Genomic DNA, 15,068 nt, shown 5'->3' with positions numbered 1-15,068 from the left:
GGAACAGAGATCAAGTATGGCGCGATCAGGAATTATATTGACAAAGCGAAAGTAGCATAGTAGGGACTGGTCAGGCCTTTTTGAGCAGGACACCCATAAGGAGGGCAGGAATACATAAACGCTAATGATGACATAGCCTTTCGTCTTTACATTGATCATGAATAAGATGCGGTAAAATTTCATCAATATAAGGTAATGTGCTATCTTAAGGTGTTTGACAGGTTTTAGGTCAACGAATGTCTTGGTTTTTGATTGGTTGACTAGAAACTAAGAATATAATTCATTGTTCTATTCATGTTGTCGAAGAAACAAGCGCACCCTCACCCGTGACTTAACACCACTGAACCGTAACATAATTATGCAAGTTCTAATTTCTTCCGCTTTCATCGTCCATATTGCAGAAATGAAATTGTTCCAACCCCGGTTCACTGATTCTTGGCGCCCAAATCGTGCATTGCATATTAGATGTTGTGTCGCGTAAAAGGTTAGAATTAGCTTAGTTTAATACATTCGCCACAAAACTTACAATAGGACATTACGAAATTACAACGGCGACGGCAAAGGGAACGTCAAAAAAGGAATGGGTTTAACGAGCAAACCAGTAACTCTGCACGTACATCATGCTTTATTTTGGTCAATTTCTTTGCCTTCCCTGCACAACCCTGTACTTGAGAACGGAAAACAGCAAGGCGATAAATTATACCATCTCCGTCCGAACTCAGGTGCGGTCCCCTCTCTTAAGTTCCAAAAATTGTGATTGTGTGGGATTATCGCAGAATAGTTTTAAAGAATGCGAAGTCTATTTTTCAGCAACGTTTTCATAGACGTCGTCGTTGTCGGATCGTACGGTCTCTAATGATGAACGAGAACAACAAAACGTAAATGGGGATGGGAGAGGAGGGTGACAGGGAATAGCGACAGAACTTTCTTCCCATTGCAACCTAACTCGCTTAAAAGACATATAGGATAGGATAATGGAATATATATATTTGAAGATTTTGTTTGATTTCAAGATGGTCTCTTGCGGCATTTAATAAGCAGCACATAAAAGAGAAAAGCAGTTGTTCTCCCAACACCTTTAATAAGCTTCATCTAAAGGAAACTGATATAAAGAATAAAAAATGTATAAAAGGTGACATTACAAAATGTGAGTGCTCCCAAATATGGGAGCAATTACAGTGGTCTGGGACCGTGCACTGTAATTGGCTTACCGTTGTTGTGAGTTTTAGCCAAAAAAGCCGACTACATCATGTAAAAATTAGGCAGAAATTGACAAACTACGCAAGCGCATACTGTTTTAAAACGCTACGGGACCTTAGCGCTTGTAAATATACTACAAGGAGCTATAAGATAAAAATACAAAGCAGCTAGGTTTAATGACTCAAAGTTTACAATACTGACTTATCGCAAACTGCCGCTTATAAGTCCTGGGCTTATACATGTTTGTACACCAGGGGGTTGGGGGAGGGGCATTTAAACGAAATTAAGGGCTTAGGTCCGGGCCGGGGGGCTTGTAACTGGAAAAGAAAAAGAGCTTCGAGACAAGCTATAGAGGTCTCAATAAATGGAATTGAGAGACGGGAGGGGGGGGGGGCTTATAATCGGAGCTAGAGCGGGAACTTATATCCGGGGGGTTACAATCTGATTTATGTTTTTGTTTACAGGTAGAAGGCCCTATAACTGCTGTAACTGGGGCAGGCTTATAAGTTTGTTGGAGGTCTTTTAAGCGGCAGTTTACAGTATGTACCTACTGTGCCTGTCTTAACAGGCTTCATCTAGTTAAGCCTTATTTATTATAAAGTTGATTGCCGAGCTGTTCCGGATCAACACTATTTCAGTTCGATTCACGGAGTTTAATAGCCCCTCCAGAACAAACATGTGGTCTGATTGGTTTCATTTTAAGGGGCGCCGGAATCGGAATCATCCTCGTCTGTCCCCGTAAGTCACTACAAAGCTGCAATTATTTCACTATCTGAAATTGACCGTCACTGCATCGAAACCTTTCTTTTAGATAACACCGTAATACTTAGATCTATATATTAAAGATAGGTTACTTTCCATTAGAGATGTCAGACTCCACCCTGTCTTTATTTCAAATAAAGTTTAAGGCACCTCTGTCGGATACGGATATTTTGTCCTTTGATGTCCTCCTACCTCATAATAGGTTCGACTGTGTAGATCTTATATAAATAAGGCTTTAACATTAAGATAAAACTACATGTAAAAACATTAATTAAAAGTAGCTTTCTCCATGCGTTTTATAGACCTCATGGCAGTCGTTCAAAATCGAGGGGAAAGTAATAGGCTCAGGGGAACATAGCCGCCTATGTAGACGTGCTTTTGGCTCGTCACGCAATCCTCCCAATCGTTGGGAAGGAACGCGTGACGAAGCCCTAAGAACGTCTGGGCGGGAGGCTAAGGAAAACATGGTTTGTCTACCCTTGTCGCGCGCGCGCGTCCTTTTAATTCTTGCACGCATAATGTCCCCCTAGGCTATGCAAATATGTGCTTACCTGACTAAAGGAAAAACAAATAAAAAATAACGCGTATAAGAACGAACGACGTGTCGGTGTCATCTTAAAGCTGTTTTCAAGGTCAAAGTGATTGCTGATGATCTGACAAAAAACTTTTTGGATGACGAGTAGCATATTTGAAATATGCAAAATCACCCAAAAGTTTTGCTCAAATTGAGTCCTAATGGACATTTAGAGAAGGTGTTAGTTTCCTAATTAGCAACATTTCGTGCACTAAACAATCGAAATTGTTGTTGCACTTCTTAAGGACAGGGAACTGTTTGTCAAAATCTGTCGGGACAGTAGAGTGTTCATCCTTATAATGTTTGCCAGTGGAGGAAGACATATTTTTGTGTTCAACAACCCGCTGATGTAAGTGCTTTAGTGTATAACCTACAAAACTTGCATTGCACAAGTCACATTTGTTGGCTCCACAGTAGAAACAAGGTTAATTCCAAGAAAGCACTTGGAAATCTTGGAACCGCTGCACGTGCACATCGTGCGCATGGTTTCCATTTCTTATTGGTCAAGTGTGTTCTCAAGTGTGGTGTAGACCATACTTGGAGGCGAACTTCGGCTTCTTTGAACTACGAACGTTTCCATGGTCACCAAGTAAAGTTGAAGAAGGTACATTTTACCCCTTCAGTCTCAAACTTAAGTAGGTTCCAAGTACACTTACTTTATACTTAAAGCTCTAGTGTGAAGCCAACAATTGAAATTGGTAAACTACATACTGTTGGTTTACATATAGGCGGTTTTTTCTCGTGAACTTTAAGGACCTCCTGCATCTTGTTGCTATCCGCGGGGGCAGGTTTCGGTGGCTGGTCCTCCGCCTTTGAAGCACCAAAATCCCTGATGGTACTATTCATAAGATGTTTCGGATATTTAGCCAGAAGATTCACACAGTCGTTCAACCAGTTTTCGTTAGCAAAAAGATCCAGGAGGTCCTTAACGTTATGAGAAAAAACCGCCTATTGTAAACCAACAGTGTGTAGTTTGCCAATTTCATTGGACTTGCGCGATGCAGGTTATGTGGGTTATACACTGAGGCACTTAGGCTTCGTGCAAACGGGCGCAACAACTCCCAACATTGCTGCGCCAACAATGTTGGGAGTTGTTGCGTACGTGTTGGCAGTGGTCTGCAAAGGGATGAAGAAAACTCTCAACAATGTTGTGACCTGTAGTGCATCGTGGGAAGGATACAGCCCATAAGTCTTTGTAAACCATTGATTTGATTTGAATTTGAATTTGAATGCGTAATGAGCGTGCGTGGCCCCAACAATGTTGGAGGAGCTGTCCAAACGGATCCAACATTGTTGCGCTACGCTTCGGCTATTATGGAACAAAAGAAATGTTGGGAGTTGTTGGCTGAAAAGTTTGACCGCTTTCAAACTGTGCGCGACAACAGCAACAGGGTGTGCAAACGGACACAACATGTAATATCCAACAGTGTTGGGAGTTGTTGGTCAACAATGTTGCGTCCGTTTGCACGCAGTCTTACACCAGCGCGTGGGTAAACGCAAAAATATGTCCTCCTCCACTGACAAACATAATGAGGATAAACACTTTACTGTCCCGAAAGATCTTGACAAACAGTTCTCTGTCCTTAAGAAGTGCAACAAGAAGTTTGATTGTTTAGTGCACGAAATGTTGCTAATAAGGGAACTAAAATCTTTTCTAAGTGTACAATCGGACTCAATTTGAGCAAACGTTTTGCGTGACGTTGCATATGTCATATATGCTGATCATCATCCAAAAAGATTTTTGTCGATCAGTTTATCAGCAATCACTTTGAACTTGAAAATGGCGTCAAGATGACACCGAAACGTTGTTCGTTCTTATCCGCGTTATTTTTTACTTGTTTCTGTATAACTAATAAAACCTTTGCTTGTTAACTAAAAAAAGACTGAAAAAAATACTCCCAGGTAAAGAGGAGATTCGTTTGTCTCGTTATTATGTCTTAAGATTTTCAAGGTTTCCAAGGTTACTAAATTATTGCGTATCCTTAGTTTGAAAAAACCTGAAATGTAAGGTTAATAACCAAGAGACCCTGTCAATGGCTATCGGTCCTGGCAAAAGGCCATTTTTCAGAAATTAATCACGTAACGGTGCTTATCACGAGAAACAGAAAAAATTAACGCGCTAATCATACATGCTCAAGTGCAAAATCTCTATGAATAACCAAATGAAAACTAAAAAGGCTGCTTGTGATTCGCTTGAGACTAAATAGGTCATTTCCCTTCAAATGCAGAGTTAACCTTAAGAGTAGCCTGCCTTGCAACAGAAGGTTGCGGATTGGCATTGACATAAATGCTGTAATCATCCAGCGATACATATTCGTTCTCTTGTATTCCAGGGTACTCCTCACCTTCAGCGTACATAGGATCATTATCTGACTGAATGCTTGAATAGTAGTCATCCTCCTTTGTCTCCGGAGGATTTTCGTTTGTTTCATAAGTGGGGTTATCAAACTGACACGATGTTGGTGCAGAAGAAGGCTTTGATTTCCTCGTCTTTCGTCTCTTGCACCAAAGGACAAAACCCACAAGAACTGTAACTGATAAATTGAAAAACCCTTATTACCATCTGAAATTTGAAGCAAATAATATCTTTGAACATATATGTGATCTTAATTTACTTCTTTATATTTCAAGCGTGGTTGCATGCACAGTGACAAAGTCTCAACGCTCTCACAAAAAAAACCGACACACCTATCAATGTGAAGAATCAGTTGAATTTTTCCTACTTGTCCACCCCATTAAATTAAAGTTTCATACTGGATGTGACTCGGCAGTAAGCTTTTCCCGATTATGCTAGTAAAACTGGCATTTTATTCTCCTAACAATTCTTGTTTTTCGCCAAACAAATGCTCAAATTATGCTAGATTCTCAAAATATTAAATGCTTCTTTGGTTGCAGAAAATGCTTAGTTTTATTTCAAGCAAAACGTACAAACTCAGGCATAATGTGTGCTTATTATCGACTGAATAAAGTGAAAAGTGCTTAATTGTTTGTTTATAAAACTGCTGATACAGCCAAAACTTGTCCAATGATAAACAATTAACCAATGTTCGAACTCCTTAACGCCTGTTGTACTATGACATGACGCTCGCTCATGTAATGGGACTTTCGTTGTATCGCTGTTTCCTCTCCGCTTGAACTCTCCATTGGTTGATTCTTAATATCGATCTCGAGCTACCGTTGAAGGTTGAAGAGACTGCTCTATTCCTTCTTTATACAATGATGTGAATGCTACGCGCGCTGTGATTGGTCGTTGTCCATGATCTATTAGAGTACAGATACATGGATGACGTCACGGGAAACTTGTTTTCTTTGTTTTGTTCAACATAGCACGCGGTTTTGAAAATGTTTGTGAGGTTATTTCGGATTGAGGCAAGTGAAAGCTTCGGAAAAAGTTTAGCAGGAGCTATTTACAAAGAAGAAAAATGGAGAAACGGAGACCAAAAAAGCTATTGACTACTTGACAATGCCTAAACTACAAGAAATCTTCACAACAGTTGCCATCGTGTGTCTTCGCTACGAGAGACTCGCTGTTTTGCAAAATGTTTTCGCTATTATTCTTCTTTGAGCAAGAAAAGACAGTGAAAAACTTTTCGAAGAAACTGTACACAAGTAAGATAAAGAAGAAGCTAAGATTAAAAGTTGGGTTTGGGACTTAAAAAATGCCTAAACTAGCACAAATCCTCAAAAGGTCAAGCGGTTCGAGGCAGGTATGTGTATCGGTCTTTTTCTTTTCTGATCATTGTATAAAAAAATAGATTCCATGTTGCCGTGCATCTGTTCAGTAATAGCCTGCTTAAGATCCGACGACGGCAGACGTCTGTGACGGCGAGCGGAAGTGAAATTGCTGCTAGAAAGACTTCCGGCTGCCGTCGTTGCGAAGTTTCCCGCCGTAGCGGCCTTGTCTGTGACGTGAAGAAGGCCATTTTGCCGTCGCGTGTAAAACGTGAGTAAACTTGATCAAAATAATGCCATTTAAAAACATTTTGAGTGAAATTATTTTAGCACTGTTAACAGTTTTTTCTCAGTAGACCATTTTTGTCGAATTTCTAAGCGACTTAAACGATTTGAACACGGTATTTAAATTAAATTTGTTTGCCTTCTCTAAACAGTTTGACTCGTTAATCGCCATGGACTCGGTCAACTCGACAAAGAAAGCAACCAAGTAAGTTTTACAAGTTTTTTCTTGTGTTTATTGATGTGTTTATTAACAATTATGATATCGTAGACTTGTTTCGGCATTAAATTGAGGTCCAGTGGATTATGTCACTCATCTTTTCTCGAAATAGCGTTTTTTTTGACTCGGCTTCTCTTACAATGTAATTATAATCAAGAGCTTTCAGTAAGACAAAAAAAATGCATCGTCGTCGAGACACGAAACGCTTGCTTCTCGAAACTGCTCAAAATACAACATCACGATTAGCTTATGCTTGAATTAGGCGGCATATTGCACATGTACACATGTACACAAACATGACTGAGACCGCTTTGATTTGCTTTAGAAAGATCTGAACTGATTTAACGGTGAATCGATTTAACCGGTTTCCAAGGTCGAGATGAAGTCTTCAAAATGTTCGTAATTCTGGTAGGGAAAATCCAGACTTTTAGATCTGTTGACATCATACAACAGTAAAAATTCATCTTCTGAAATGTCGCCATCATCGAAACTTGTCAGTAACAATTCACGAACATTTCTAGAAAAGTAGCCATCGCTCTTGTATTTATTTCTAAACTTCAACGGGAAAAGGCGTTACAACAACCCGCCGTCGCGCGAGCTTTCTTAATACTATTTTTCGCGCCATTGCGACGGCGACCTCACCCCAAGCCCCCTCGACCAAGTCTGCCGTCGTAGAATCTCGCCGTCGTCGGATCCTAAGCTCACTAATAGATCACAGAGGACGTCAAAATGTCGTAAAAACAAAGAAGTGGCACACTCGCCTGCGGCTCGTGTGCCACTCTTTGACGTCATCTGTGATCTATTACTGAACAGACGCACGGCAACATGGAATCTATTTGTTAAATATTTCAAAAAGATGGCGTGGCACTGGCCAAGACCATCTTGCGCTGAACAGCCTCTGAAAGTTAACCGCTGGCCAGCTAGGTCCAGACTTCTTTCAATTCAGTTCAATCTTCAGTTACAGAAATCCTTCTCTCAACCACAAAAGCAAATCATCACATGCTTTTAAATTCTAAAATTTAGCATCAAAAATCTTCTGAGTACCGAAATCTAGATCAGAGTTATGCAAAATGCTAAATAATGCGAGAAATTCTTTTAATTTACAGAAAAAGTGTGAAAAAGGCTTGTTTAACCAAATAATGCCAAAAAATGCTAGCATATATATAATCGGGAAGGGGTTGCTCGGCAGGAGCAAAACAGAGGTGTTTCGAAGAGTGTAACCACTTCCTGGAGTACATTTTCTCTTTATTTCTGTCCGAGTCAAAAGGCCAATTTTACTGTTACTTTTGGCGAACGTACTTAGAAAGATGAGAAATGAGGAATTATTATTCCCTTTGTTTACAACTTATTAGTGCCAAAATCTGTTTTGCTTTGCCACTTAAGGCATGGAGGAGAGAATGTTTAAGGATCTCTCCCAGGTTTTAAAAATTGGGAAAGACATAAAGTGTCGATGGACGAAAATGCCCACGCTTAGGTAAATACAATTGCAGCGGACACCCTCAGAGAACAGAAAAATATGTACGTGATCGGACTTGACAATTTAGGGACACTGTACGAACGAAAAGGGTCTTCGTGAACGTTCTTTAGAGATAGATGGATTGTTTGGGAAGCTTAGCACACTTTTACGTACTGAACTTTGCTAATACACCGGAATGATTACTCTTATTATGAATAATTGGTCTTGTAAAAAGTCTATTTACAAATGCAGCGTTTTTAAGTGAGTTATGTGGGGCCTTGTCAAAGCTGCCATAGGTAAAGTTGTAGGAGATTGTCCGTTGTAAGAGCTTCCGGGTGGCCTTAAATTTTGATCAGCGAATCAAGGCAATTTATTTTTGTATTTTGTGCATATTTATAATGTGCAAGTCATTGAAAATATGTATTTTTTTTCCCAAAGGTGGTGTAGTGGTACAGTGGATATATACTTCAGGAAATCTCGGCTTACTTAAGACTATAACGACTGGTCCACCAATAATGACGGGAATTTTCCATGGTAACTTCTCTGAGTCTTCCTGGCCCTTAAATTCGCCCGAATCGTCTTTTGTGGGATCAGAAACCGATGGTGGAGCCTCCGTCATTAAGGTTCCAGTAAAATGCATCTAAAAACAGGAATACGCAAAGTTTCTTAGTTTACATTTCGGGAAAAACATTAGAAATGTGGTGGTGCTGGAGGGGAAAAAATTGAGGGGGAGCAAAATATTAATTGTGGAGTAGACGAAAAGGGAGGGAGAGGTAAGTAAAAAATGTCGTTCAGTATCAGCAAAAGCTAGTTTGCCTTCGCCCTCATTAATTATGCACGATTTGCACGCCAAGAAGCCGTGAACCGGATGTGGAACAATTTGTTTTCCGCAATGGGCAACGAAAGGGCAGAAAATAGGTCTTGCATTATTACGTTACGGTTCAGTGATTTCAAGTCACAGGAGTTAGCTCTTATTTCCTTGAAAACATGAATCAACCAATGAATACTTTACTTAGTTTTTAGCAAACCAATCATTACCCAAAACATTCATCGACCTAAAACTTGTTAAACCGGTTAAACCGCCTAAAAATAGCACATCACCTTATTTTTTAAAATGACATTCCATCGCAAAGTTTATTTATGATGCAAAGACGAAAGGCTACGACGTAATCGTTGTTAATGTATTCCTGTCCTTCTTTATGGTATTTCTGCCCCCAAAGGCCCAACCAGTCCCTACTATACTACGTTTGCTTCGTCAAAATAATTCCCGATCGCGTCACCTTTTCGTTTCAAGTGCCAGCTACATTTTTTTGGTGTATGTTCCGATCAATTTCCTTCTCGGGTTGGGTCTTGTGATGGGCAAAAGGCAATTGTAACAATTTTTTGACACGTGAATGAAAGCACTAGCTCCATTATTTCATCAAAATTTTCTTTATTTTTTCAAGGTTTACTTTGTTTGATCAAAATTAACCGATATTTTCCAATGCCTTTGGTTTTCATACCTTTTCCCCACGGTATTCAATTACAATCCCTTTAATCATCAGTTCTTGTAAGCGGCTCTCATCGATATCTGCTGCATTTATAAACAGAAAGACCTGAAGAAAAAAAATGCATTTTTAAATTGATGACCAGCATTGAACTTTCCAAGTCTAGATAAAACGTTCAACTGAATAATTAAAGGGTTAGGTGCCTACCTCTGCTCCATATTTAGTTACATTCATTTCAGATTTCTTCTCAGTTACAACACCTGTCTGTTGATTTAAGAAAAAGAATCGTTTACCTAAGGTTTTAAAAACATAAACAATTCTAATCCTAACCTCAATCTTTTGCCTTTCCCTTTAAAAAAAGGAGCCGAGGCCTTAATTAGCTAAGAACATCTTTTGTAAAAAAGAAGTAAGCGAGTAAATACTCTTTATCCCATGTAAAAAAAATGAAAATTTCAATTGTATCTCTACCAAGTTACATTTAAGCTCATTTAGTTTTGTTTTCGTATGATAGTTGAATGTAACCTACGAATGCAGCCGTTTCTCCTAGGAACGTCTGCGACTCAGCGACGACAGAAATGCCATACTAAGGATGTAAATCAATGTTTACGTAATAAATCCGGTTGTCATGGTGTTCCAAATGTAAAATTGTCTGATTTTATGTTTCTCCTGGTCTGTTATGGTAACGTTTTGTGTTCTTCTGCGAACGAGCTCAAGCAAACTTAGATGCTTTTTCTAAAGAAGAATATATTCTAAGAACATTGACTGTTTTGTGGTAGATTCATCATGTTTACATTTGACCTTTGTGGCCTTTTGTCTTTTGTCTGTTATTCGTAAACAATAGCTAAAACAATATAACTACTACGTTGACCAATCAGAGCTCCTGACCAGACTCCGGACAGATTTGACGTCATGAGTAAGGAATTTCTGTCGCTGCGTCGCAGACTTCCCTCTTCGTCAAACGTCCTGAGTGGCGAGGAGCAAGGAGAAACAGCTGCATTCGCAGGCTAAGTTGAATGCAGCATGAAACAAATGGGAACTTAAATGTTTTACTACGGGGGAGGGGGAAGAAATTTAGTTCCCACCAGGAGCCATAATATTGATTAGGGCTCCTGATTCCCCCTAAAAGTCTGTGGTTTCTTTTTACTTGAGATGGGTTACTGAAAAGCACCTATGTTTTACCTGAGGGTGTGGTCATCTGTAACATTGTAAGGTGGCTGAACACAGTTTTGGCAGTTTGTGATTATGTGTCATTTGCCAAATCATGGCAAGAGAAAGGTTGCTGCTCACAAGCTGAAACTTGGCAAGTGGAAAATGTACCGATGAAAGATTTTGATTAAATTTAAAAATTGACGTTTTCATAGTTTCCATGGCAACATAAACGATTGAATATAACCTTAAAATTTCACTTTTTCTCATTTTACATAAAATTCGCTCATTAATTATAAATTTTCCTTGGAAACTTATTTGACCAAATTTTAACAGACGGGTTTTTAGATAATCAATAATTTAATTGTACTGTAATTATTAAATGTGTCACAAAATTCGTCTGTTCAACTTCCATTTTAAAGTTCTCATTACTTAAAATACGATGAAAGGAAAAATTCTGCCAAATATCACAAAATTCTAATTAGTAGATTTTGAGAAATCGTCTTCTGTGTTCCATTGCTTTTTCGCCGCCATGTTTGACATGTTTGTCTAATCTAATGGTGTTCAGCCACCTTAAACGCTCCCTAAGCCAACAAAAAATAACTTTACACTTTCAATTCGAAATAAAGATCGTTCTTACACCAAAAAATCTTGACAATTCTTTTTTGATCAGCTCCAGAATTTCTTCCTTGTTCTTCATGATATCCGGAGAAACCAGCTTTTCGGTTAAGAACAGCTGAAGATAAAATTATTTTTATATTTCAGTAGAAATATAGCAAAACATTTCACTAAGAAACAGTTAATCGAGTGAATTATCGCTTAGAATATAGAATACAGTCATAATGATATGCAAAGCGTACTTCTAATCTAAAGAGCGCTCCCTCGAATAACCGCCGCATTAAAGAGCGGAAAAAGAGAACGCTGCACCCTTCAGCAGTTAATTTTATCCAATCAGAAGTAAGTATTCATTCACGCAACTTGAAACAACCTGATTTATTACAAGACAGGAGAGCGCGCAACATCGCCTTTCACTTCACATTGCAGAAGCGATAAACACGAAAAAACGCAATCATTACCTTTATTTCAATAATTCTGGAGGGAGACGGCGATTCAACACCTGTGTTGATACAAAAGTTATAGATAAATAAATAAAGACGAAAGTAAATAGTCTTTATTTACTCTCGGCGGCATTTACAGCTCAAAGCCTAGTTGGTTCGAGAAAATAAGTTAACGAAATAATCCAGATGCAACATAATAAGACTTGCAATAATTTGTTATGAAAGACGTAGTTATTTCTCTGCTCTTTGTAATTGCGCCTAAAAAGGTTTAAAGGAGAAACGAAAAAAGTCTCTATGTCACTATGTCTACAATGTCTACCACTTCACGTAATTTTTTTTAAGTCTCTGTTTTCTGTGTCTGTCCGAGTGGGCACGCTTATGGAGAAAATGGGGACCCGAAATATACAAGAATTTGCGTACGCTACGTGAAATATTACAGCTGATTTAATCGACTTACTTATACAGTGCTTTTTATCTACTGTTCCACTTGAATGAGTGTTAAAGTTAGGTCCGCAGGAAATGCAAGATGGGCGCCCTCTTGAAGATTGATACGTGCCACGAGGACATAAGCTGCACGTTCTGTTTAGGGAACTGTACGAACCAGCTGGACAGTCAGCTGCAAAGATTCGCGTAAGAAAGGGAAGAGAAAGTAAAACTCATGTTACTGCTATTTTCACTGCTATCTGACCTTCGTAGCCAAAATACGTAGAGATTGAGAGGCTTTTCTCTCAGTACTCCGGTTGTCCCCTACTCTGCTAGCAAAGGTTTCTTCACCGGCATGGCCGGTCTTTAGGATTCAAGGAGTCGTTCGCGTAGCCGACATTTGCGTAGATTTATGATAGCGACGTGAACGACTACGCATATGCTAAAGTACATACCGGAAAGAAACTTCTACTTAAAGGGTAGCTTTTTTTTTTCCTTTTCGGCATGGTTTTAGCATGTGCGCAGTCGTTCGCGTCGTTGTCATAAGCTAACTACGCAAATGTCAGTAACGCGAACCACTTTGTAAATGCTAAGAACCCCGACGGGAAAGAGGCCTCTGCTAGCAGGGTTGGGGAGGGGGAGGGGAGGGGGGGGGGGGGGGAGAGAGGGACCCGAGAATTAAGGGGTAAAACCTCGAGGAGCAAGAAGGAGAACCACAACTAATTTCACCAACATATGACGTCGCCTCCGGCATTTGAACCCAGGCCACGATTGCTCCGCAATATTTTACTGTTCACTTGTTTGACAATTCATCAATTCATTATTAATGACTACTTTAACTGTTTGAGCCTGTAAAGCATTTATTAATCTCTCTCCTCCGCCAAGGCTCCCGCTGGGTATCCCAGCAAAAATAGCAATCCCACGCTCTCTCTTTTATTCCTCTTCTCAGCCTCCCTGAGACACAAAGAGGTCTCTACAGAGGAGAAAGGCTATTGATCACTTCTCATTGAACCTCTGTTAATCAAATGCGTCAAACGATTGTGAGGCGGGGGGAGGGGGGTAGAGGGAAAGGGCAAGTAACATGGGAGACATTCAGAGAGAAGGGAAAAATCACCAAAAACCGACAAAGGGGGTGCAAATATTATTGCGCTGCTTTAGTGCTATATGTGTTTCACGCAGATCGTAAGACGTTCAAACATTTACATAACATTGATACTTTACCAATACAATATGATTCTTCCACTGTTCCAATCAAAGCTGTAGTGAGGTTTTTGCCGCAGGGGATGCATTTCATTTGACCTTGAACAGGTTGGTAAGTACCCAGAGGACATTCAACACAAGTAGCCTTCTCAGTACTAAAGTAAGATCCAGCAGGACAGATTTCTAAAGACCAAATAAATAGAAAAAAGAAACTAATTAGAGCACTTTTGATTTATTGTCGAAGCGAAAGGTGTTAAAGAAACGTGCGTTTATGAAGAGTTGGAAATTTTTCGTCTGACTTAATACTGATCAGGAGACAATTTTTTTTTTTTAGTTTATTTTTATGAAGAGTTGCCAATTTTTGGCAGGTTAACCTCAACAGAGTGAAACCAAATACTGTTGGTCCGTGACAGTCCCCTTCCTCACAAGACACGAACCACCCCTACGGGGTCCCCATGTCCCTACCCTTTTCTAACAGCAGTATGGGCTTTATTACGTCTCCGTGCAATTGATGAGGAAGGATGAAGGAAACAAAGCCAACAGCTTCACGTTACCGCCCAATGGCGCGGTCAATGAACTGAGACAAGATCTTAAATCGCAGGGAAGATTGACTCCACGGTGTCAATTGGAGGTTATGGGGCCTAACCCAATCTTTTTAATACCTTGAACTTACCAATGCAGTGCTTATTGTTCACCATGCCAGTTGTTGCGGTAGTTAGGTTTTGACCACATGATATACAAGATAGCTGAGCTCTTGCAGGTTGGTATGTACCGTGAGGACACAGAATGCACGTTCTGTTCAGTGCTGCGAATGAACCACTCGGACAGTCAGCTAAGAAGAGAAGAATAGTATAATAGTGACATTAGAGTGGTTAAGGCCCAGTTCAAACATTGTGCGACGAGACATCCACGGCTGGAGAGGCGAGCCTGATAATGCGACATCGTGCGGTACCAAACTTAAATTGCCAAACCAAACTACACAAACGTAAAACCCCAATTTCCTATCTCGCCTCATCTATCAACAAGGTCCTGCACTTTATTGAAGGTGCGTTTGAACCGGGCCGCTAAATATTCAAACATCTTATTCTAAAATGGCAGCAATACTACTTTTGTGAAAGGTTTGAACCCAGAAGTCATTTCATAAGTAGGTTGAGCATGATCGTCCGGGTGAACGTAGTCCTGGCATGAATAGGACTGTTGTTGACAGTCACTGACGTTTCGACAACCTGTTTGGTAGTATCTTCAGAGTCAAAGTGAGTTGTATCACGTCAGTTAATGGTATTAAACTATGGTTATTGACCTGATTGGTCAATTAAGTCGTGGTGTTATTGGTCGTCTGTAAGTTAAACCGTGATGTTATTGGCTATGAAGACTCGTAATATCATTGGTGCGTTTCGAATGCCACAGTTTAATAGTCGTGTATTGTCTGAGTCAAATTGTCGGTTGTTTATGTTAATTAGCCCTCTTTGCCTTGATTGCCTTTGCAGAATTCAAATGAAATTTTACCTTGAAGCAAGGTATCCAGGGTGATTAGCCTAAAGACAAATGAATGACCGACCTTTGATAAAATGAAACCTTCGGTAAACAT

General features: G+C 39.8%; 1 protein-coding gene across 1 annotated transcript in view; it reads right to left on the bottom strand.

Moving 5' to 3' along the window:
• Window positions 1-4,430: 4,430 nt before the first annotated feature.
• LOC140932343 (uncharacterized) overlaps window positions 4,431-15,068 on the bottom strand; it is a 35,981-nt gene continuing 25,343 nt past the window's right edge. Inside the window, exons 18-26 of the mRNA XM_073381963.1 lie at window positions 14,154-14,312; window positions 13,502-13,663; window positions 12,295-12,473; window positions 11,876-11,968; window positions 11,440-11,535; window positions 9,861-9,917; window positions 9,669-9,761; window positions 8,653-8,806; window positions 4,431-5,070 (exon numbers count right to left, since the gene is read on the bottom strand). Of these exons, the coding sequence (XP_073238064.1) occupies window positions 4,745-5,070; window positions 8,653-8,806; window positions 9,669-9,761; window positions 9,861-9,917; window positions 11,440-11,535; window positions 11,876-11,968; window positions 12,295-12,473; window positions 13,502-13,663; window positions 14,154-14,312 (1,319 nt within the window). The 3' untranslated portion in view covers window positions 4,431-4,744. The remainder of the gene's footprint in view (window positions 5,071-8,652; window positions 8,807-9,668; window positions 9,762-9,860; window positions 9,918-11,439; window positions 11,536-11,875; window positions 11,969-12,294; window positions 12,474-13,501; window positions 13,664-14,153; window positions 14,313-15,068) is intronic.

The sequence above is a fragment of the Porites lutea genome, chromosome 1 (assembly GCF_958299795.1).
Source record: "Porites lutea chromosome 1, jaPorLute2.1, whole genome shotgun sequence".
NCBI lineage: Eukaryota > Metazoa > Cnidaria > Anthozoa > Scleractinia > Poritidae > Porites > Porites lutea.
The sequence above is the reverse complement of the archived record's forward strand: the minus strand, read 5'-3'. Positions and strand labels throughout refer to the sequence as shown.